This window comes from Melanerpes formicivorus, unplaced genomic scaffold (assembly GCF_026170545.1).
Source record: "Melanerpes formicivorus ecotype bairdi unplaced genomic scaffold, bMelFor1.0.p_v2 SCAF_17, whole genome shotgun sequence".
NCBI classification, from domain to species: domain Eukaryota; kingdom Metazoa; phylum Chordata; class Aves; order Piciformes; family Picidae; genus Melanerpes; species Melanerpes formicivorus.
In genome coordinates this window covers 1,851,929-1,876,958 of record NW_027142369.1, presented here as the reverse complement: position 1 = coordinate 1,876,958, position 25,030 = coordinate 1,851,929, and the positions used below count along the sequence as shown (strand labels likewise).

At 36.6% G+C, this 25,030-nt stretch overlaps 1 protein-coding gene across 3 annotated transcripts in view; it reads left to right on the top strand.

The window, feature by feature from the left end:
• The window catches only part of CEP128 (centrosomal protein 128), a 115,258-nt gene extending 90,466 nt beyond the window's left edge, over nucleotides 1-24,792 (top strand). Inside the window, exons 21-24 of one of the 3 annotated variants that reach the window (XM_068148715.1) lie at nucleotides 11,964-12,041; nucleotides 14,884-14,997; nucleotides 18,535-18,643; nucleotides 22,815-24,792. In XM_068148715.1, the coding sequence (XP_068004816.1) occupies nucleotides 11,964-12,041; nucleotides 14,884-14,997; nucleotides 18,535-18,643; nucleotides 22,815-22,921 (408 nt within the window). In that variant the 3' untranslated portion in view covers nucleotides 22,922-24,792. Of the gene's footprint in view, nucleotides 1-2,062; nucleotides 2,522-11,963; nucleotides 12,042-14,883; nucleotides 14,998-18,534; nucleotides 18,644-22,814 lie in introns of those variants that run through there. The other 2 variants (XM_068148718.1, XM_068148716.1) reach the window with 2 other exon arrangements.
• The last annotated feature ends 238 nt before the right edge of the window (nucleotides 24,793-25,030 follow it).

Below are 25,030 nucleotides of genomic sequence, written 5' to 3'. Positions count from 1 at the left end.
TCTACTGAAACAGTATCAAGACTGCAAATATAAACTTTTAAAATTTTCTTCTCTCTCTTCTTTTTTTTTTTTTTTTCCTGGAGCCTTTTACTCTTTATGCTTTTAATCTCCTCTACTTCAAGAAGGAAGACTTGTAAGTTATTGTTCAAATAGAAGAGGCAAAGGATTATAATAATCAGTAAAATACAAACTTCTTTCTTAATGCAAGTTGGGAGGCAACACCTGAATGCAAATTTGTGATGTTAAAACCTAAAGTTTGAAACTGGTTTCTACTTTTATTATTGCTGACATTGGAAGATGTGCAATGTTAAGCCCTGAAACTGCGGGCGAGAAAAGTATGGTTATCGCTAAGGCTGTCGAATGCTCCCAGGGCACTCATTTTACTTTTGCTTCTGCTGTGATACCAAGCAAATAACTTAGACTGAATTTTTTCACAGACTGTTAATTACTTTGTGTTCCTCATTTTCTGGATATCTGACTTTGAGAGTTTTGAGGTCTGCATTTTAGAAATGCAAAGTTTTAGTAACAGCTGAATTTAGTGGAGCTCTAGCTATGTACATTGCTAAGTATACTCAAATTCATATGTTAGCTGATATTGAGTATTTTAAGAAGTGTTTTTAACCTCTTTATCTCTGTTTGGGTTCTGAGGCTCATTGCTGATCTTAAGGAAGAAAAAAAAGACACATGGTTTCATAGTCTGTGACAGGATGAGCTATGATAGAAAAGCCCTTGAGCAAAGGAATGAATAAGTTTTGCTGTTTAAGAGATCATGAAGAATCCTTACATTTATAGAGTGTATGTCTGCATAGCTATATGCCTACATAGCATTTACAATGAGTACATAATTGTTATGGGACTCATATATTTGTATGATTTTCTTACTGTTTGTTTTTTGAGTGCTCATAGTGTGACATTAAAAAAGTACAATCAATCACACATTTTGTGATTTGATTCAGGTTATAGGGAATGGAAATGGAATAGAGACATAAGGTATTAAATTCAAATTCAAACAGAATCCTTAGAGAAAAAAATTGTTTCAGTTGTGTACAAAAAGCATTTTCTTGGGAGAAATTTCACAGAGAGGTGGCAGGTCATGAGATTCATGAAATGCAAGATAAAAAAAGAGTCAACAAAGGGAAAAGCCAGAACACCCACATATACAACCTATACAAAATGCACTGGAAGGCATCAACTTTCCAGAGCTGTTTTCAAACTCTGAGGCCATGGGATGGCTAGATTAGGAATCTCATCTGCATTTTCTGCCACAGCATCGCCTTTTCTGCCTAATACCAGGAAGATATTGCTCTGCACAGGAATAGGTGAAGTTTAGTCTTGAGGTGAGACAAACAAGCGTGAAGCCTCTTGCACCCACTTCTTAAAATGTTTCTACCTTTTAAGCAACAGACATGTACCTCTAACTGTAAATGCATTTAAAAAATCTTTAGATTAAAATTTTAACCTAAACAAACTGTTTTACACAATGACCTGAAAACTCTGTATGTGTACATATCTTGAGAGGTATATTTGGCAGCCCATTCTCCCATTCCTGACAGTCTGTTCATTCCTGCCTCCTGCACTTTTCAGTAAAACTGTTGTAGTAGCCATGTGAAGAACTAGGCAATTGAGGCAAGAGGAAAACAAAAAACAAAAACAAAAAGAAAAGGAAGGGAAAGTAATGTGACAGGAGTGTGGCAGATTTGTTTCAGAGCTCTAGGTGAATAAACCTTCCAGGTCCAGCTTGATTTAACTCAGTGAGTTTTGTGAGTTGCAACAAACAGATGATGCCCTGTCCCTTGCATTAGCACTGAGCCCTGTCAACCTCTTCTGTCAGCAGTCTGAGCTGGAAACTCCACCTCATACCCACAACTCATCCTATCTGCTGTACCAAACAGCTTCTTAGATCTCTTTCCTTAGCCAACTCACTAGGTCCCCAAGGAAAGTGTTACTAACATCACACATCAGCGCATGACACTTGATCTCGTCACTCCTGTAAGGAACCTGAGAACAAATAGTACCCATCACAAAAGTCTTTTTTATTTTTTTGTCTCTTTTTTTCAATCAGATCAATTCTACAGTATGATACACAGATAGGTATACTGCTTCTTGCTGCAGCAGAGTGCAAAGGACAGGAACAGAGTTGGGAAGTTAAGGAGGGACAGAGATACTTCAACAGACTCGCTAGTGAATACAAAAGGAGCTGAAATAACCCTTCAGCGTGTGAGAAGTGCCAAGGGAGTAACAAGTACAGGCAAAGTGAGATTTTGAGTATCTAGACATTATGGTCTTTGTTTGGTTCTTTTTTTGTTTTGGTTTGAGGGTTTTTGTTTGTTTTTTAATACTGTTTAATAAAGTGAATTTAATTATGACACAGCTGTTAGCAAGTAATTTTCCTGATTACTTAACTAATCAATTTAGTAGTGTGATGTTTTTCCAGAGTTTATCTCTAACTAAGGTGATTTATTCTTGAGTGTAGATTGCTTTGTGCACACAGCATTTGGCTCTATATTATTTATAGGTGGATGTATACAGGTTTCTTGGGTAAAGTCTATAATCATTCTCTGATGTAGCTGCGTTGGGAATCTAATTTTCTCATACAGAAGTCAAAGTGTATTTTGTAGCTGCATGCTGCTATTATGCTGTGCGTCTGACTTTAGTGAGTTTCTGTAAACTACATCATGTTCTTTGTGAGCATAAGTTGCAGGTCAGATTCCTCTGCCTTTGTAGCACTAGTCTGGGAAATTCAGTTTGAAATCAACCAAGTCCTGAAACTATTCCACTGAATGTATGCATTTTGTATCCTTTGGTCAGTAAGACAGCTTACTGCTTGTAGCAGAGAACCTAATCAGACTTTTCTGGACATGATTCAACTATTTGTTTCAATGTTATAAACTTAGGTTTTAAGTATTCTGCAAAATTGTTATTTAATATGGCTTTCTTTTTCAGTATGAACATTTATGCATTTTGTTGTAACTCTTATTTTACATTCATAGAAGTAAGGTTTTGAATACCAGTAAAACAAATTTCTGTCTGCATACACTCAACAATGTAGAAGCTATTGGATTCTTCTACTGTAGTAGCAGGCTCAAATTTGCATCAGTTTTCTGATTTATCACCCATTATAAAAGAAAAATTGGAAGAGTGACAATGCCCAATGCTTTATACAGGGAGATTATGTGACTGCCAGATACTATCCATATTAGGGTGCACTCTTTGTGTCTCTCGATGTGCAAATCTCAATAAGCAAATCTTGCTGTTAGTTCTTGTGACTATTTTATGCTTGTTTATGAATGTTTAGGAAATCTTGAATCTGAGGGTTAATACTTTTTTCTCCCCTTCTCTAGTGTCTTGCCAAAACTACCATTACATCAAAGGCCTTCTAGTCTTCCCAGAATACAGCCATTCTTTGATCTTATAAAAATGACCGGGAGAGGAGTCTGAGATCCTCTGTCCTGCCTGCCTCGCCCTTTCCTTTCTTTTCATTGACGAGCCAGTGTGTCCCTTCCCGTTGCTAGGGGTGGAGAACTTTCCCAAGCTTCCTTGAGCCCTTCCTCTGTGCACTCCCACTAAGTAACTTATGCTGCCTGATGGTGCTTGCCAGACACCTGTTACTTTTCTCCTGAGGCTCACCTTCCTCCTCCCTTCTTTCTTGATGTCATTTTCTCCCCCTACATATCTATAGCTCTTGTTGAATATGCTGCTACTTCTCCATCCTCTTCCCCCTACTCTTTGGTACTCTACTTGTTCTAGTGTTTTTGTATTACAGCTACAGCTGTAGCTACAGCTACAGTTTTCTGCTGTTATATTGATATTTTTTGCTGTAAAATATTTTATATTACTGCTAGAGTGTGATTTTTTTTTTTTTTTATCAATTGCTTTTCTCTCCAATTCATTCATACTTCTCACTTTCTGTCTAAACGTGAGAGAGTGGGAACCAAAATGCTGAAATAAATTGATTTGTATGATTCTGCAGAGGTTTTCCAATTTATGGATTTCATTTAAGGCTGGGTACTTGCACAAAGTTCAGAAATGAAACATACATAGATAGATTTGTTTCTAATGTCACCACTCTAATCCCCCTTCCCTCAAAAACTGATATATAGCATTATTTTAAAGTTATTCTATGTTAAAAATGTTCTTCACTGTATTGTGAAAAATAATTACTAAATTAATGTAAGCAATAGAATAAGATATTGTTCGAAAAATAAATATTCTTGCATTGAGGCTTTAAATACTATAGTTGCAGGTAAGTATAATCAAAAATATCTTATTGCATATTTATTAAAGAATGAAATAGTGGACAAAGGATTTATTGCTAAATTGACTGTAAGAGGCAAGTTACAAAATGCAAGCAACTCTATAAACTTCATTAAACTACTCTTTGTTTGGCAGTACATATTTACTCACTGACAGCTAATCATGGTGCATAGCTAACAGCATGATCTCATAGCTTCATTGCTTCTCCAGTGGTGATATTGGTAATATACATGACAGAATCACAAGATGGCTGAGTTTGGAAGGGGCTTCTGGAGATCATCAGGTCTGATCCCCTTACTCAGGAAGCTGGTTGCCTAGGACCATGTCCAGATGGTTTTTGAATATTTCCAAAGTTGGAGATTTTCCACAACCTCCCCAGGCCAACTTGTGGCAGTGCTTGGAACTTCAGACAGAACATCCTGTGCTTCAGCTTATGCATTGCCTCTTGTCACTGTGCACCGCTGAAATGAGTCCAGCTTCCTCTTCTTTGCACTCTCCCTGCCGATATTTGTACAGCTTAATGAGATCTCCCTGAATCTTCTCTTCTCCAGGCTAAACAATCCCATCTTTCTCAGCCTTTTCTCATGTTAGTTGACCTTTGCTGGATTGTTTTCAGTATGTTTCTGTGGTATTGGGGAACTCAGAGCTGGACCGAGCAATTCAGATATGTCTCGCCAGGGCTGACAAGAGGAGAAGGATCACCTCCCTTGACCTGCTGGCAACACTCCCCTTAATGCAAGCCTTGCATTCTCTAAGTAGAAAGATATTGCAAAGATGGGTTCCATATTGCAAGTATTGAACATTTTTGCCAGCTTTTAATAACGCAAAATCCTCTCCTTTTTCCAATAGAGAAAGTAAAAATCTCAGGATAAATCTTTATTACAGAAGACTGTAATTCTTTAGGTCAGTTATTTCTCTTAGTTTAACTACAAGTAGAAAGGTACAGTGACTTTTATTTTTTTTTAACATGGTATCAATATGTCTATAAATATAATTTTAAAGAGAGATCCTATGTGTTCTGTCCACAGGATTCTCTTTAGAAATGTTGGCCATTCCTCTGTGGAATGTGTATCTTTGAGTTCCATCGCAGACTATAGGATGCTTATAATTTTTTAAGTAATGCACGTTTTATGTATCATAAAACAAGTTAAATTTTGTTTGACAGTGAACTGCTGGCTAAAATGTTACAAATGTGCTGCTAGGTCCTTCATTTTAGATTTAAGTGCTTTAAGTTTCATCAACCTTACGAACACAGACATCAGTTACCTCTAGTCATTAACATGGAGACATCTATATGCCAAATTCCTAATTTATTTTCCTACCCTGAAACTGATTTGCTGTGAATCCTTGGTTAAATCGCTTCCCTTTATTTCACTTTTTCTCAACTGTAAAACTGAGTGATATTCCTTCTTTCCCATAAAGGCTGTGCTAACTGAATTTTTGTAATGTTTTCTGGAAGGCTTGATGAAATACTGTTAGCATAGAAAACATTAACATAATTTACACGTAAAGATTTTTAGCTTGCAAAGCTCCAGAAAGTTGAGGATAGCATCTTTGAATGAATGACAAGGAAGCACTTAAGAATGTGTGCCCACTAACATTGCTTTATATTACACACTCTGCTTCTTCTATTTCTTTTCATTTCCAGTAAGTTTATCTGGATGACTTTGATCAAAGTCTTAGTGAATAAAAAGGAAACTATTCTCAAAAACTAGTCCTGCAGACCCCCAATAGTATTCAGAGCACTAACTGATGATTCACAGAGAGCTGGCTTGCCAAAAGACCACACTGCCTCCTCCACATTTCCAGCTGCTAGTATGCATCAAACAGCTAAAAATTCATGAAATACTTTCCTAATATTTTTTTCTTGTAAACAATTCCTGTAGTTACCACAGAGATGTTATAGGCTTATGAATGGGAGATGGTCCATGTCATTGCAAACAGGAAAGAAAGCATCCATGAAGCTCTTCTAATTAAAATGTGGTTTGCCCTGTGCCAAAACATCTGGAGTCTAAATTAAAAGTTCAGTTAGTTTGACTTTTGCAATGCATTGTTAACAAAGTTTTGTTGTTTTTTGTTAGTATGAGTTCAGTTTTTGTTTTTAAAAAAGTCTGCTAGTTAAAATGTTGATGAAACAATGTAGTCTAGGGGGAAAAAAAGAGCCAGTTGTATTTGCATGTTGTGTAAATTCATAGAATCATAGAATGGCTTAGGTTGAAAGTGACCTCAGAGATCATCTACTCCAACCTCCCTGTCATGGGCAGGGACACTTCTCAACTAAACTCAGCTGCTCATGGTCTCATCCAGCCTGGCCTTGAATACCCACTGGGAGGAGGCATCCATAGCCTCTCTGGGCAACCTATTTCAGAGTCTCACAACCCTTGTATTGAAGAACTTCTTCCTAAGATCCAGTCTAAACCTACTCTCCCTCAGCTTGAAACCATTCTCCTTTATCTTATTGCTACACATGCTTGTGAAAAGTCCTTTTCCAGCCTTCCTGTAGGACCCCTTCAGGTGTGGAAGGCAGCTATAAGGTTCTCCTGGAGTGAGTCTTCTCTAGGATGAGCCACCCCAGCTCCCTCAGCCTATTCTTACAGCAGAGGTGTTCTAGCCTTTGGATCATCTTTGTGCATTCCTCCAGACTTGCTCCAACTTCTCTGTGTCCTTCTTGCGATGGGGACACCAGAACTGGACACAGTTCATAAATATATATGTGTTGCCTATCTTGATGCGCTGAAATAATGAAAGCAATGGTATACATGCAATGTAAAATACAAAATACCTTTTTTGTTTTTCTTAACGTTCTCTCTATACATATGATGTACTATATCACAGAATGTCCTAGCTATCACAGAATTTGCCTGTCATGTGAAAGTCAGCAGGGAACCTCATGCCTTTTAAGTAGAACCATACTCTAAAAGAAGAGTGTAAGTTGTGTTAGTCTAGCACTGGAGATAGAAGCTGACAATGAGTGGGTTTACAGATGTTAACAGTGAGAGCAAAGGATACCTTTATATATGCTGTCTGCATTCAGTTCTTGCTATTTAAGTATTCAACATGATAAAGCCTTTTAAAAATAAGTCATTGTAGGTCACCTTTAACATTACATCTTTCATCTGAATTGTAACTGCCTGCTGACATGCATTGCAGACAGTTAAAATTACAGTCCCTTTTAATCTTTTTATGGATGTTCTTTGGGGGATTAGCTAACTGCTATTTAAGTCAGCTCTAATTTTCAGAAATATTTGTGCAATACAGATAGCCATTTGGTTTTACCTACCTCTGAAAAGAAAGGGGCGGTCTACTTGAAAGTCAGTCAAGTTTGGTCTCTGGTTTATGTTTTCAATATATCAACCATAAAGGCAAACTGTAGGCGGACTGTATACAAACCTACTTTGATTTACACGCATTTAGCATTGCAGCCTTGAGACTAGGAATAAAATGTGAATCTGATTTTGATTTAGAGCTGTCCCTTGAGACAGTGGGAAACTATCACAAAGAACACATCGGTATAGGAGGATTAACTGTTCACATGCAATTTAAACATCAAATGTTTGTATGAAGTCACGGAAAGCAAGTAATCTGGTTTATCATTCTCAGTGAAAACAGAACACACCTTTTCAATGTAAATAATCTTCATTTTAAATGCAGAAATGTTGATAACATTTACTGTATGGAAGAGGCTGCTATTAATTAGAAGGCCATTAATACTGCTTCAAATGAGGACGATTGGTGTTTTTCCCTCTTATCGGTACCATCGGTGTACTGTATCAGTACCTTCTGTTTCCTGTTGAGCAATGAGTAGACAGATGTGATTACTGTCTTTAGGATTATTTGTATGCATTATGGCATACAGCTTTCCCAGATTTCTAGGAAAAAAGTTAACAGTACTTAATTACCCTCTAGGTCAGATGCTTCTGACATCTTTTTTTTGCATTTTATCCGTGCAGCTAAATCCACCTCTTCTAATAGACTAGAGTGTAGTCATTAATGATACAAGTATGGCATTTGATCTTCACTGAGGATGTTGCTGTACATTTCATTAAATTACCACGCTGATTCTGCAAGCCAGTTAAGAGCTCTTTCACCACCTTTCCCTTCCACTCTTCAACATATTCTTCTGTTGCCACCACCTTTATTGAATTTCTCCTACCAAACTTAGCTGTTTTTCTTGTTCTGTTTGCACACCACTGCTGTTCTTTTAATTGGTTTTATGAAAAAGATATGAATTTCTGTCCCTGAAAATGTTACTGTGTGAGTTACCCTGTTCAAATAACCAAACTACTCAGAAAGCTGAGAATTTTAAAACATAGTAGGAGCCCTTCTGATTAAAATGAAAAAATACTTAGGGAAGAGTGTATGAACAGGACTAATGTATATTTTATTTCCCATACATTCATTCTGATTCCAGCAATTCAAAGCTCAGAAGACTTCCAGACACTGATGTAGTTTTTACAAATGTGGGACCCTCCCATGGTCTTTCTCATTCATGAACTTTCCCAGTTTTCTGCTTAAACCCATACAGTATTTTCTCTTTTTATGTGACTTCTGATGTTATGCAAATTGGTTAATTCTTCCCTCAAGCATCCTCCAGGAAGACTCCTGTTTTTTCCCTGTTTCTGTCCTGAAATAGAGGTCCACAGCTGCACTCAGTAGTCAAGATGTAAGCACACTATGGATTCATACTTGGAAACAATTTTCTCTGACTTTTTTTCCCTTTCCTGATTATATCCAGTGTACTTGGGGAAAAAAAAAACCCACCTGCTATAAACTGAATATACTTCAAAACATACTAAGGAAACACTGCATCAAATGTTTCCTGTGTCCCTACAAACTTTATTTCAACTTTGGGTGACATCTCAAACGTGTATTTTTCTGCAGTTTATAAGTAAAATATGTTAGGAGAATGTGTCAGGTAATATGTTCTGTAAAGTTAAAATATTTATGGTTTAATTTGGTGTTGGACTGTCATAGATGAATATGTTTGACAGTTTTGATTTATCAGCAATTCAAGATTTATTAGCAAAATGAAATAAATCAAAGACTGATTTTAGCAGCACTTAGAACAAGTGATTTAGTAAAACAGTGACTTCATTACAAGTTCAAGGATGACAAGAATCACACTAAGTTACTACCAGGTATTTCCAACGCGATGATGTGTACATGCATAAACAAAAAACATACAGACACAATGGCAAGTGAAATATGGAGACACCCACAGCCATAAAAGTGAATACCTATAGTCAAATACTTAAATAGGCAGAGAGGTAGATAAAAGAGGCTGGCCTGTAACCAAAACTTTCTCCTTTGAGTTTAGAGTAAATATTCACAATGTTTCAGCGTTTCTCTGTAGGCAGGAGTTGGTCTTGCTCAGGTCTGGTGTTGACTTCACCATCAGACAGCCCTGAGAGATGTCCCACTGTGATCCAGGAGAGCTCCAAGAGGCTCATTTGGGACTGCTGTTTATAAGAGCAATTGATTTTTGTTGAGTAATTTTCTATTTTGATCTAGCTTGATTACTTGCAACATTCTGCTTTGTGCAGTGGTCTGTCTGTTGCATGAGGTATGCATCCTTACTGTCTCCAGAGAGCAGGGGAGGCAGGAGAGAGGTACCTTATGGGGGGGTTGCCTTAATGCCTTGGTACACTGCTTTTTACAATTGCTGTGTGGCCCAGGATGGGGAGTTGCAGCCCATGAGTGGAGTGGGATGGTAGTACCACATGGGCTGTGAAGAGAGATTGAGGCGCGTTAGAATTTTGCAGTTGCTTCCCATGAGGAAGGATTTTATTTCTTTAAGGGAGTTTTTAGTTTTTAAAGTAAAAAAAACTTTATGGGTATGTGTGCAAGAGATTTGTGTGATACTATGACAACTGTTAAAATCAGCAGTCAGTATTTTGTCTCACATATAGTTAAGTTTGGATTGCTTAAGATCTGTTCTCTCTCATAGATTTCCCAACCTTAGAAATGCACATGTGGACCAGTACCAGGGGGTACTCTGGGTAGAAGCAGCAAACATTGCATCTCATCATAAATTAATGGAATGGAAAATCAGTGCTTTGATGAACATAAGGCCGTTGTAAATGAAGCATGAAATATGAATGAATACTGCTTCACTGTGGTAAAAGTGAAATGGTTGATTCTTACAGGAGGGAAACATTAGAGATTGATGTGTACCTCTAGGCAGTTTTACTTTCGGGTGGAGAGGCATAATAGCATTTGAAAATAAAAGGTATTTTATAGCTATAAAAACATTTCTACACTATAATCTGTGAAAAACACTTTAAACTCACTGTATAGGCCTCTTGCCTGATTGCATCCTGAATATATGAAGAAGAATCCATTTTACATACTCATTATTAATATATAAGTGCAAAGTCTGTAATTAGTTTATGGTAAAGAACCAGATATGTTACAGGAAAAATAACTTTTTTTTTTTGCCTTATAAAACCTTCTTAGGTGAATTTTGCAAGTAAGAAACACTTGATGCAGATCAAGTTACATGGTAAAATACAAGGCTTCTTATGAATATAATACAATAAATTTTACATTTGGTTAGCTAGCTAGCTGATGGCTAGCTGAGTGTGAATCTAACTTTCTTTCCCATGTAGCAGATGAGAAAGAAGAAAGCACTGTTTTCTTTCTTCATTCTGACTGAGTTTTGCAAAAGTGATGGCCCTACTTTATTCACTGGAAGTCAGCACAAGTGTGCACCTTTCTGCCCTCCCAGCCTTTTTCCAACATTAAGGACTTTTTTGTACAGTGTGTCCTCAGGGTTGACCATTTCAGGAAATGACTTACCTATCTTTCAGATATAACTTCATATATTTAGTCTTGTATATTTTGTGTACATTTTGTACAAATCTAATGCAATTGAAGTGTTAGTATAAAAAGAAAGGAAAAAAATACTCATTTTGGTTTGAGTTCATGCCTAAATTATCTCCTCCTTATTTTCCCTGTCTCTGTTTTCTTGTTCTCTCTAAATGACTAAATAATTTTTCTACTCTGTTTCACCTTTGACAGTTCTTCCTGTACTTCTTGAAATTTGTCATTCCTTGCCGGTCAATCCTTTTATCCCATTTTATAGGCTTCTTATTCTTCCCATTGTTCTAGAAACAATACATCCAATTCTCTCAAAGTCTCACAAATTTCCTTCCCCTTACCTAGAAGGGCAGCCTTTGAGAAGCTCCAGAGGTGTCTGGCTTGTGGGGCATGGCTACTGTTTACACATGTTCAAGCAACTTCACCTGTTCATCTTGCCTTAAACTAGATTTTTTTGTGCCTTGGGTGTAGATATGGCATCTTGTGTCCGGCCCAAACTCTCCCTAGGGGGTAATTAATCTTTCAGCAGTACATTCCATATGTCTACACCATGTATATGATATTTGATTGTTCTATATTTAACTAAGTGCTAACTGCTGTATTTGTATTTGCAAAAAAAAAGTGTATACTTTTCTGCTCAATAAACTGGTGGCTATTCATGGGGATTCAACTCTCCTTGATACAATGGTTAGTTTACCTTCCATAAGGAAACTGTTGTGTGCTTTATTTTGTACTTTTTCCTTAGCAGGCTGTTCACTCTTCACCTGTTTAATTTACAGGAACATATGTACCTATAAACGTGTTTCCATAGATGTATTAGGCTTTTAATGTTTGAAATGGCTGAAAGACGTGCTTACATTTTTATGTTTACCTTGTGTTCTCTTCTTTAGAGTACTCGAATAGCTTTAGACCATCTGGAGTCTGTTCCTGAGAAACTGAACCTGTTAGAAGATTTCAGAGATATTGGAGTGAGAAAGATTTTATGCTCTTTCAGTAGTTCTAAAATATTTTGGTTGATAAATGTTGTGTTCCTGTGTGTGCAGAGATTGGTTAATAAGATGTCTAAAATTATATATGTACATATTATATAGACAAAAACATAGAAATACACTTTCTTGTTTGTACAGATTTTTTTTTTGAGGTGACAAGTTTAGTCTTAATTAGTAACGCTGCTTAGGTGCCATAGAGTAGGCAAAATACTGAGAACTGGGCATAATTGATCAAGTCCTAATTGCTGTTTCAGATTTGTGCTGAGTATTTAGTTCTGCTATTACCTGTTAAAATATGAACACTTTGTAATGAAATAAATTTACTGTGTCCAGTTCTGGGCCCCTCAGTTTAGGAAGGATGTTGACTTGCTGGAACGTGTCCAGAGAAGGGCAACGAAGTTGGTGAGGGGTTTGGAACACAAGCCCTATGAGGAGAGGCTGAGGGAGCTGGGGTTGCTTAGCCTGGAGAAGAGGAGGCTCAGGGGAGACCTTATTGCTCTCTACAACTACCTGAAGGGAGGTTGTAGACAGGCGGATGTTGGTCTCTTCTCCCAGGCAGCCAGTACCAGAACAAGAGGACATAGTCTCAGGCTGTGCCAGGGGAGGTTTAGGCTAGATGTTAGGAAGAATTTCTACACAGAGAGAGTGATTGCCCATTGGAATGGGCTGCCTGGGGCGGTGGTGGAGTCACCATCATTGGAGGAGACTTGATGGGGTGCTTGGTGCCATGGGTTAGTTGTTTAGGTGTGTTGGATTGGTTGATGGGTTGGATGTGATGATCTTGAGGATCTCTTCCAACCTGGTCTATTCTATTCTATTCTATTCTATTCTATTCTATTCTATTCTATTCTAAATTATGCCAGTTATTTCAATATTTAAAGTAATGAATTAATGTAGGTAAGCTTTACAGCTTTTTGGTATGTTTGTTTTGTCTCAATGCCAACAACTGTCACTTATTTTCCCACTATCACAATCAAATCCAAGTGTTTGTTTGGAAAGAGTCTGGAGAAGAGAAGGCTCTGAGGTGACCTAATTGTGGCCTTCCAGTATCTGAAGGGGGCCTACAGGAAGGCTGGGGAGGGACTTCTCAGGATATCAGGTAGTGATAGGACTAGGGAGAATGGAATGAAGCTGGAGGTGGGGAGATTCAGGCTGGATGTGAGGAGGAAGTTCTTCACTGTGGGAGTGGTGAAACCCTGGAATGGGTTGTCCAGGGAGGTGGTTGAGGCCCTGTCCCTAGAGGTGTTTATGACCAGTCTGGATGAGGCTCTGGCCAGCCTGGTCTGGTGTGGGGTGTCCCTGCCTGTGGCAGGTGCGTTATAGCTGCATGATCCTTGTGGTCCCTTCCAACCCTGACCCTATGATATTGACCTGACACCACAGTGGTGATGTATTGTCAAGAGTGATAATCATTACATTAGATCTTCAGTGGCTAAACCATTGCGTTATTATTATTTTCCACATATGAAGCTGATGCTTTACTAAAAAAGGATTTGGAACCTCATTGCACAATATGAATTTTAAATCATATTAAATCACAGGTCAACAAACTCAGAATGATTAGCATTTTATTTGCTGTATAGAATATATGAGGCAGTCATAAACATTGCAAAACATACTTGTTTGGAACATTGTTTATTCCAAGTGTTATTGCATGAGGTCATGTGTTAATAATCGCTGTCATCATCCACAGAGTTAGGAACACAAATGCTGATTGAAATGTTTGGATTTTAAAAATAGAAATATTGTTGAGATAACATCATTTTAATTTCACATTCCAGGCAACCCCAGATACAGTTTCCCATCTGTTTCTGGAGTTTTGCACTGCTAAAGGGCAAATTCTGCTCTCAGCTAGGCAAAGCAGACATTTGAATGCGGGTTTCTCCTCGCTCTTGCACTCTCTTGATTAACTTTACTGTGGAAATGATAGAATCATTTTGGTTGGAAAAGACCTCTAAGATCATCAAATCCAACCACTGACACACTGCCACTTCTGGTTTGCTGTAGTGATCCCTTGGCCAGCATTCATTCATGAGATGGATTCTTTGGTATAATTTGAGCACTATCCCACTCCCTGATGCTTAGTTTTTTAAAAACTGTTGTGTTAATGAGTCTCTACAAACAGCAGGCTGCTGCTTAATAAATAATCTATTACTCAAGAGAGCTAATGAGCTTTATGAATTATCTGTAAGAATGATGTCAGGTTGGTGTTTCAGTAATTCTTTTATTTTAAAATAATACATTTTTGTATAATACCATGTCTTACTCTCAAGTGGTATGCATGAATGAAGTATTTCAAAGCTATTCATTGCTTTTCACTTCTAGCAAGTTTTTCTCTTAGTGTTGTCACAGGAAGGGTGACGGAATAATGCCTCAGAAGTTGTCTGGTAGTTGCATTCATTCAAGTGAATCATTAGTTCTGTGAGAAACTTTATATTTTCTTATTTGAAAGTACTGTTTAGTACATATCCTTGGAAGATTTTCTTCAAGTTCTTTGTTCTAATTAATTTTTTACAATTACAGAATGTCTTTGTTAGAAGACATGATACCACTGAATTTTGGACAGAGTTACAACAAGTCATTCACCAGTTAAGAATGAGGCTGTTCACATTATAAACTATTCTCAGTTTAACATTATTTTTCATGAGAAAACATTATGCTTTCGTAAGGCTCCTGTATTTCAGCTACTGAAAGGTAGTAATTAATTCATTCTTGCTGTATTGAAAATCCTTGGTAGTAGCTCTGTTTATAATAGCCAGCCAACATTTATTAATTACTTTTAACCTTACAATGTGATTTAGGTCTTTCAATGCATTTCTAGGAGTCCCGTTGCCGAAGGGAGATGATTGAGAAGAGGTATATAAAGTATAAAGAGATAGTGAGTTCTCTACAGAAACAGCTGGAAGATTCAAAACATAGAGTCCAGCAATTCAAGGTATGTGCATGTACTTCACTTTTGTTTCCCAATTACTTTCAGTCATCAGTGTAAACTTTAGTCTGTACAAACACAGACTAAAATCACATGTGAACGTTTCTGGTTTATGTAGCTGCCATAAGTTGATGTAGAATCTGGTGACAGGAGTGTTGTCTTTGCTGTGGAGTTACATGAGTACTTTCGAAAAATCTTTGAATTTTCACAGAAAAGTGTATCTTACTACTTTGAAGTGTTTACCTTCTTTGTCAAATTGCTGTCTGCAGCAGTTTTTTTGATCTGTGTGTTCAATTTTCCCTTGTCCTTTCATGCAAAAAATAAATACAGAAACCTGTTTCCTGCATTAAAAGGACGATTAATTTGTAGAATGTATATAGTGATTTTTCATTAGCTCATCTATGTTTTCATTACAAAAGGTACTGAATGATATCTGTTTCACATGTAAACAAAATCCAAGGAAATGGAATGGAAGTGATTTGCTAAAGGTCACTCAGTGGGCTGTTAGCAGGGCTAAACATAATCTCCTAACTCCCTGTGATATAAATCCAGTGCACTTGTTTAGAAACAAGTTCACCTTTCCAACTGTTTACACTTTCTTTTTTTCTCTGCATATTAGATCATTTATTCTCATATCACTTCTCACTGCATGTCATTGTGGCAGTAGCCTACTTTGGCAGAACTGAAATTCTCAGGGTTGAAATAAGTGATCAGAACTGAAGAACTATGGTAGTGTTTCTGCTGCTTACCACACTCAAATCAAGATTCTTTGGCTGTGAGTCTTACCAGTGTCTATAGGCGGTTGAGCTCAAAATCTAAGATCACATACCTTGTATCAAAAAACTTTAAGCTGTTTCTGTTTCTCACCTTTTCCATAGCAGTCTTCCCTCTGTAAAGTGAGCAATGAGTAGTAAGGGGTAAAATAAGTGCAGAGTATTTTTTCTTAGTTGCTGTAAGAAGGTGGTATTAAGCCATTTGAAAAAGCCATCTTCCTCTTTTATAAGAAGGAACTCAATGAAAGAAACAGGGTAGATTCGCTTTAAGTCTGTTACTGATGATGATCTTCAGTTTCTGGAATTTTTCTTGTCTTCACACAAGAGTTACTAACTCAGTAAGCCCTGAAATTTGGGAAACATTGGGAAATCTAAGTGGAATGCAATCAGCTGACAGTAGAATATAATATTGCACTAAGCTGACTGAGCTCACAGAGCTTGCATGATTTGAACGTTATATTCGCAATCCAGTATAAAGCTGATCCCAAAACAATATTTCCTCTTTCTTTAGACAACAGGGAGCATTTAATGGCTTCCATTTAGTCAGACCTAATTGGGTTTTTGAGTGATATACAGTACTCTCCGCTGCCATGGCTGTTAGAAATAGAACAGAATGTTCAAGAACAAGTAACAGAGGGTACTAATCTGATTTCAGTGATCAGGCTAGCTTAGTCTAAAAAAAACCTTTTTAGTGCTTACCTTTCTTACCCTCCCTTGGAAGTAACTCAAATGTGGTTATTTTTTATTGTGTGTGTGTGTTTTGCTTTGGAGTTTTTTGTTTGTTGTTTTGTTATTTTACTAATTGTCTTTTGGGAGCCTCTGAACTTGATTCATGGAAAAATGTAGGCTTGCAGACATCAAAGTTCATTCTTTCTGCCACTTTTGATTCATGCTCAATACACAACATAGCACTTCTGCTGTGCAAACTGGGCTGGGATTTGGTACATTTTAAGAAAATACTTATCTTAAAAAAAAAAAAAGGGGAATTGTAAAGTCTTTGCTTTGTCTATTTTAGAGAAAATTTTACTTGAGGAGTTAATAATTCTCCGCTGTTATGATCTTTCTAGCCTTTCTTTTAATATACTTCTTTCAGCTTATTTGCCAACATTAATCTCAGACAGGCATTATCTAATGCCCTGTCCTCCTTTCATTTTAAGGAGCAAAAATGGAACAAAAGTTGCATGTTCCCCTAAAAGCAGTTATTGTTCCTCTTTTCTTATGATATCATTGTTCCAAATCAATTTTCCCACTTCTCTGTACTCTTGTTAGATGTCTGTAAAGTACCTGTTGCTCAGAAGGCCAGGAAAATCATAATTGCTCTTTGTATGTGTTAAAAAGTAAGGTTTGGATGGTGTTGCATGATGGGTCTCTTCCAACCTGGTCTGGTCTATTCTATTCTATTCTATTCTATTCTATTCTATTCTATTCTATTCTATTCTATTCTATTCTATTCTATTCTATTCTATTCTATTTTCCAGTAATAAAGGAGGCAGTTTCTCTGCCACAAACAACTGGCCACCTAGCCAGACACAGTAAATAGATGTAATTGTAAATGAAGCACATAAAATCAGGCACGTTATATAAATTAAGATTTCTGTACAGAGAAAGCCATTTGGCACTGCAGATGCTGGTAGAAGCACTTTGCTTATTTATAATCTGTTTTCTGAAATAGGATTTTTGGAAACAATGAAAAGACAAAAACATTTTTTCATTCTTTAAAAGTTGTTATTGTGTTATGTATGCTTTAGGTATTAAGTCTCTCATTAGCACATAAGGGGATTAATAAGTATAATTCCCATTTGTCTTAATAGGAGTAAATCTCTCTTCAGGGGTGGGACAAAGGCTTATTGTATCTCTAAATTAGTGCCGACTTTGGTTTTGTTTCTTTTTTTTTTAGTTTTCAAATCTTACTATCAGCATGAATGATAAATTGTAAGATGTTTTAACAAAATTCCCTGAGGCTGTTTATGATAAGAATTCAGTAGCAAAATTGAGTGGTTTATGAACTGATGCGTTTGTGCATTATTCTATCTTCTTGTATCAACAAACTGAATAATTTGAATACCGAGTCAAGCTCTTAATCTTATTTTGAAAGGTATTGCAACAGGGGACTACTTGCTGCAGTGCTAATGCCCTTTTGAAATAGATTTTTCTTTTTTTTTTTCCTAAGCTTATAGACTAAATGACTTCACTCACTTAAAAAGCTATGCTGTATGGATCTAGCCATAAATAGTAAAAATGCACTTCAGATTTTATTTAGTGGTTTGACAGAAAAATGGAAAAGTGACTTTATGTATTTTACTATGAGAAATCAATGAAGTTTCAGTTTCCTCAGTGGCAAGGAAAACAGATGTAATTTTTATTGCTACTTACTTATGGAACTTTTGTGAGTTAATATGGGATATTCATTGATGAGGAATTTATTCTTCATTGACTTCATTGCTCTGCTTTTTCCTAATCTGTGGATGTGATAGCAGCAGGAAAGAGCAGTTTTGCAACTTAATGTGACAAAAACTTGCAGTGCTTCCTATACTTTTCTCAAGGCAAAGCATTTTCTTCAGAGATTTTTGTAGTGATGAAATGAATGTGAAATTCATAAGCAAATTAATTTGTTCCTAACTGCAATACTGAGAATTCAAACCGGTGTTTTCCAGCATATGTGAAATCATAGCATGTACCCATATAGATGTCTGCTACTGTATGGCTTTTGTTAAAGTTTACAGCTGCTTGATATTTACAAATAAAGCTTATTTTCATTTGGCTGTCATAGGATGTGAAAATGGATACCGAAATTTCTGGTATAGAAGCGACTACTCCCTATTCTAGTTGGAGAACTCAAAACAGCTTTATGTCCAGCTCATTGCTCTCAGATTCTGGTTGTAAGTATTGTTTTACAGAAAAAAATGCTACAATTTCCCTGTTTCAAAGCTGATTAACTTGAGAGAGTAATACACTCAACTTTTCAACCAGAAAATGCTAGAACCATCTTAACAGTCATCCTGTATTTTAGCTCTGTACGCTAAATGGATGCCTTTGTCTAGGAAGTACTTCGTTGCATCCCACTGATAGATGTGGGATTTGTTTTCACTGGGATAGACAGCATACTCTCTTAATCATCCAACTCTACACCAGTAGAAAGGGCTGCACTTGAATTCTGAGTCTCTGCACAATGAATCATACTTGTGTAAACTTTGTAGCTTTTCAGGGACCAGAAAGACATCCTCAGCCAAGGATTTCTGTTTTGAACCAGTTATTCTGGTGCTTCTGTATTAGTTTAACTTTGAAAATTGAATTCACTAAGTCTGCTTATATTTCAGTAGTGGTTTTTTTTGTTATTTTTCTTCCTTATCTCCTAGTGCATATGCAGCCTCTGGTCATGAAAGGTCACAAGACCTCTGATACAGCTAGGAACTTCTCAGTAAAACATAGGACACATCGAATCTTTAGTACAAGTACACCTTTGCATCAGTGGCTAAAAAAAGGTTTTAAGGGTTGTGGGGTTTTAACATATCAGCACATGGATAGCTGAATACTTCTCTTCAGAAGCATATCACCTTCCAATTCTTTTCAACATAGCCAGTTTATGTATTGGGAACCTATTTGGTAAGTCACATTCTGTATAATGGAAAGCCCTATTTCAGGCTTCATTGCACTTTCAAACCTTTGCGTCTTAGAATGAGTGCTGCAATACATTACTGCTCAACAGTAAGTCCTGAGCTAATCTGATGAGGTTAAAGATAATTGGTTTCTTTTCCTTTCAGAGTCTGTGGGTTGCAGAGCACACTGAATAACAATAGTGGGAACAAACCATAAGAGCAAATGCCTCCACCTCATCTGTACTTCAGGAACAGTTTCCCCTGACTCAAAGCTGCTTTCCCTTTTTTCCTAACCTCATCTCTGTCAAAGTCTTGCAAGTCAAAGTACAGCTCAGCCTGATTGGGGTATAGAAAAGAAACAGCCTGTGCTTTGCAGACATGTTGAGCTAGATGACCTCTGGCAGTCCCTTCCACTCTGAACAACTCTGTCATTCCAGTTCCTGAGATTTAAAGATGCAGCATGAATGTTCCTAAAATATTACAATATCTTCACTTAACCTGAATGGATCTTGCTAGGACTTTATTAGTTTAGTACTTTTAAAACAATGTTAGGCACGTGCCAGAGAAATAAGGTCCATGTGATGTGAGCATCAGTCTGATGAGCCTATTCTGGGTATTTATTATCTGATTCAGCTGAGATTTTCAAACACTAAGCATTCTGGAGGTAAAATAAGTGTAGAATGAAAAACAGTAGTGATGCAGTGATAATTGTTATGAAATATTTGCAAAGTCTTCAACATTTGAGGAAGCTTCTTTCAGAACCTTGTCCAGGAATGACTTTTTCTCTTGCTTAAATCTTTAGGAAGGTGTTTTCCACATCACAAATTAAGCCGATTTTCATACTTAATATTTTCCAAATCCCAAAATGGTGCTGAGAGTGTTTTTTTAGTTTTATTCTTTTGCCCACATGGTAAAGAACTATTTTTAAAATAATTTCTTTTTGAAGCAAAACAGTGAAAGTGTTTCACTTTTTCCTATGAGTTTTTAAGGGAAAACTGGGTACAAAAGTATTTAGAGTTTTACTTTTTTACCTGTGTTCTATAAAAATCCATTAGTGAGGTTTTATGAGGCTAAATCAGAGATGCAGGTATAAAATATTTTTCTGCCCTTGATTTTATTTGACTCTGATAGAAGGAAGGTGGTGTTCTTAATTACTGACTTTGCTGATTCTGCTGCAGTGGTATTGACATAAAGGACCTTTTCTTGTAATTGTCAGTGCAATTTTTGCACCCAAACCTCCTGTAGCTTTTAATACATCTACCTATAAATGTCATGACTTGTTTTCTGTGATTTGTCTCCTCACTTTTTCAGAAACAGAAGTATGGAGTTCTTTTTATTTACTGTTTGGAGCAGTTTGCAAGCCTTTGTGATTTAATATTTCCTCACTTCATCTTTCTTAAGTTCATGAAGTCTTAAAGATTATAAAGTCAATAAATAGTACTAGAAGCTCCTTTCTTAGCGTGGGTCTCTTATGACTGGCAGAGAACATTAAGGAGGAGAGCAGACATGTTTGATATAATTTAATTTGTCTGTGAGGGGGATCATTTAAGTTTGAAATTGATTGAAGAAAGAGGTACAAAAAATATGAAAAGATAAATTAGGGAACAGCAATCTGCTTCCATATATATGTTTAGCAAAAAAATTGCCAATGCAGTTGGCAGCTAAAAGGAAAAGTGATTAACATTAACATTCTGTTTTATCTCTTCCTCATGTTCCTGGTGTAATTTCCACAATTGTAACAGCTTTTCCATTACAAACTATGTTAAAGATGCTCTGGGAATGAGCTTTTATTTCCATAACCATTGCTCTGGGAATGAGCTTTTATTTCTATAACCATTGCTTGGGAATGAGCTTTTATCTCTATAACCATTTTCTTAGAAAAGAAATATCTGAACTAAGAAAATAATTTTTACAAGGAAGCATTCATTAGACATGATTTGATGCCTGTATTACTATCAGACCACACCTGTGGGTCTAAAAAGTCACTATTACTTGCTCAACAAATTGTTTTTCATGATGACTATATTTTTCTTAAAATTTTATGGCAAAGGTCCTCAGAGTTACACATACTTTGCATTGGCTTTCTGAGTCAGGTCCTGCCTTTCTCTTTGTAAATTTCATGACTTCAGTATTTTATCCTGGATAGTCATAGAGCTTTCAAGCTTTCTGTTGCTGTTTGGAATTTATGTTCCAGGGCATCATAAGCTGTGACTTTATTGGGAAGAAAATAGCCACCAGTTTTCCCAGTTTCTATAGCTGGGATCACAGTCTTTTCTGACCCTTTGGCTCTGGTGAGACACAACACTCTTGTGTCAGTGTGATATACAGTAGGAATGATATCATGGTTGAGTAAAACCAGTTGTCCTGACTGCTGGTCATATTGTCATAATACTTAACTTCTGCAATGTGTGTTGCTGTTTTTAACTCTGTGTGTACTTTTCCATAAGTTCTTAAAACTATTTGTGTTGATGTTTACAAATATGTAACTTAATTAAAAAATCAAGACTTTATAATCTCATGATACTGCAAGACAGCATTATATATGCACCTTGCTGTGAGAGTGTGTGCACAGCATGTCATCCCATGAATCACAGAATCATAGAATGGTTTGTGTTGGAAGGGACCTCCAGCAGGCCCACTGCAGTGTGCAAGGACATCCTCCGTTAGATCAGATTGCCCAGAGCCCTGTTGAGCCTCACCTTGAATATCTCCAAGAATAGGGCTTCAACTGCCTCCCTGGACAACTTGTTCCAGTGTTCCACTACCCTCATGATAAAGAACTTCCTCCTAAAATCCAACCTAAACCTACTCTTCTCTAATTTACAACCATAGCCCCTCGTCTTATCACTACAAGCCTTTGTAAACAGTCTCTTTCCAGCCTTCTTGTAGGCTCTGTTCAGGTACTAGAAGGCCACTATTAGGTCTTTGTGGAGTCTTCTTTTGTCCAGGCTGAAGAACCCAGTTCCTTCAGCCTGTCCTCTTAGGAGAGGTGTTCCAGCCCCTTGGTCATTTTTGTGGCCCTCCTCTGGACCCTCTCCATCAAGTCCATGTCCTTCTTGTGTCTGTGTCACTTGTTGATTTTACGCCATGCTATTGGAATATTTCTTCAGGATTTTTTCTGAGTGGTTTGTTTTGTCTTGTTTAAACACAAGATTTGGAAAATTAAATGGGAAATAAATGTTGGTAGATTTTATTTTTTTTTTAAATGCAGTTTACATTTTTTTTCTGTATAAGAAAAGTCTTCACCATGCCTGAATTATATAGTATTAAAAATTATTTACGTAAAATAATCAGTTTCTCAATTCTTAGCATTATGAATATTGAATATATATTAATACTGTATTACTTGCTGTGTACATTATATTTATATATCAATATAAACATATCTTTATGTATGTTTTGTGTCAGCAAAATGAAGATGTTTAATTAATTATCTTATCTGACTTATTTCTAGCACTTGTGAGAAGAATGGTTCCTTTTGATAAAAGTACCGCTAAGGAAGATTCCATTGCTGTTGCTGTCAGTGAAATGAAAACGCAAACAGAAAGAGGGAATGAGTAGAATATTTTACAACAGACCAGTTTTCATTATAGTAAATTCAATTCCAGTCTTTTTCAGTCTTGAACAGTAGGGATTCCATCCACGAGTGGAGTGGTGCACCCTTAAGGATTCACCTAGTGCCAATCAGTGAAAGAGCAGCAAGAGTGAGTCTAATGAACTCTTTTGATCATTAATGTAACTTCTGCACCAAAGTTTTTCCTGGGATTATGCTGTTCTCTTGTATTTGTTTCTGCAGTCCTCCTGAACTTAATTTATTGTATTCCTGAAATACTATGAAATGAAAGACCTGTAATGTTAATCTTTGCTTTGGGCTTATTTATCTCTGTACAGGAATTGTTCTCAGGTTTGTTTTTTTATAACATTTAACACCTTGATTAACAACAACAACATTCAGAAATTGCCTTCATACTAATATTTGTTACGAGAGTCATTATCCAGTGTTGTGCAGACACGTTTGTAATTTCAGGGTCTTTAGTTGAAACAATCATTTGGGAAAGAATTTATAAATATTAAACAAAACCAAATTTCCTCAAAAGCAGTGGAAATTCAAGTCATAATTTCAGGTTTGGATATATCTGTTATGAGCTGTTTAGAATTATTTTTCTGACCAGAACAATATTCTCGGATGAGCTCTGGCAAGACATTTTACAGCACCTGAATTTCGCCCATCTGAGAAAGCACGTTGTAATGTGAAAATTTTAATAGCAGAGTTTAATGATAATTTATTTATTCTCTCTTTGAAGAGACATGCCTTATTGATTTTAAAATGTTTTGGAAATACAATGTTGCACAGTTGTGTAAGTTCAGATATCTCTATTCTAAACAAATTGGTCACAGTTTCTGTGTTACTCTCATCTCAAACAGCACATCACAGCAGAATTTTCTACTGTCAAAAGAAATGGAAGTAGTCCTGATGGTTCTGGTTTTGTTACCTACTCTAGTGATTCTAGCTGAATAGCTACTGAGGTGCCCTAAAATATTTGCCAAATCTGTCAGAGTACTGTAATAACATGAACTCCATTGAAACCGTCATGTTTTGTCCTCTTCTTTTGGTGTTTCAGAGGAGTGGGCTTGCTAAGCATGTCTTTTTTTGGCACTGTAGGTGTCTCAGATATGATTTGCAGGTCACTATGTGCCACTGGAAAACAAGACCTTGTTTTAAAACAAGAAAATTTCTGAAGAAATCCTCTGCAGTTCTAGTGGGTTCTCTGGATACTACATTTATATGACAACCCCCTTTGTACTCAGCCTGTTTCAAACAGAACTTCTTGCGGAAAAAATCAAAATCAGACAAAGGAATAAGAAAAAAAAAGATTTAATTTTCATTTGTATTTTCCATACACTTAAATTACTTTAATTTCTTTCTTTCTTTCTTTCTTTTTTTAATATAACTTGGTTACAAAAGTTTTCTTTACCTTTTGTATGTGTATAATGCAACACATTGCAGTGCTGGCACTGGTTTGTTTTTTCTTTTTTGTGAGCTTCTGGCACATCTACTCGTTCAGAAAGTCAAGAAAGCAAAACAGGCACATCTGTCTCTTCTGATTTCAACAGCAATGACAGGACCAAGAGAAAAACAGCGTAAACAGGACAAATAGGAACCTGTCTGTGTTAGTCATGATCTTACAAAAAGAGTGTGGATGTCATGAAGCAGTGTTTAGCCCAAGCCACAGTTACCATAAATTAAACTTACTTCGAGTGTATCCAATATTTGTAATTTACTTTTTTAACGACGTCTGAGCACAGCTGGAAATACAGTGCATAAAATATTTTAGCTGCTATATCTGGTGGAGAGACATTAAAAACTGCAGACTTTATGGTACCTGAAATTATGGCTAACAATATGGAAAGGTCATTTTTAAAATGTATTATAAAACAGTAAATCATCCCCTCAAAACATGTTGTAAATGAGATCTGCATGGATTGCTGATGGATAGTTGTATACTCAACCCAGTTTGCTGAAGTTGAAATAATATTTGAGTTATAGTTCCTGTTATTGAACAAATAGGGCTTTAACGGTCCCAACTGAGAAGTAATACACAGAAAAATAAAGTCCTCTCTTTTTCCTAAGGAATTTGTAAAAATCTGGATATTGATCACACTTACCAT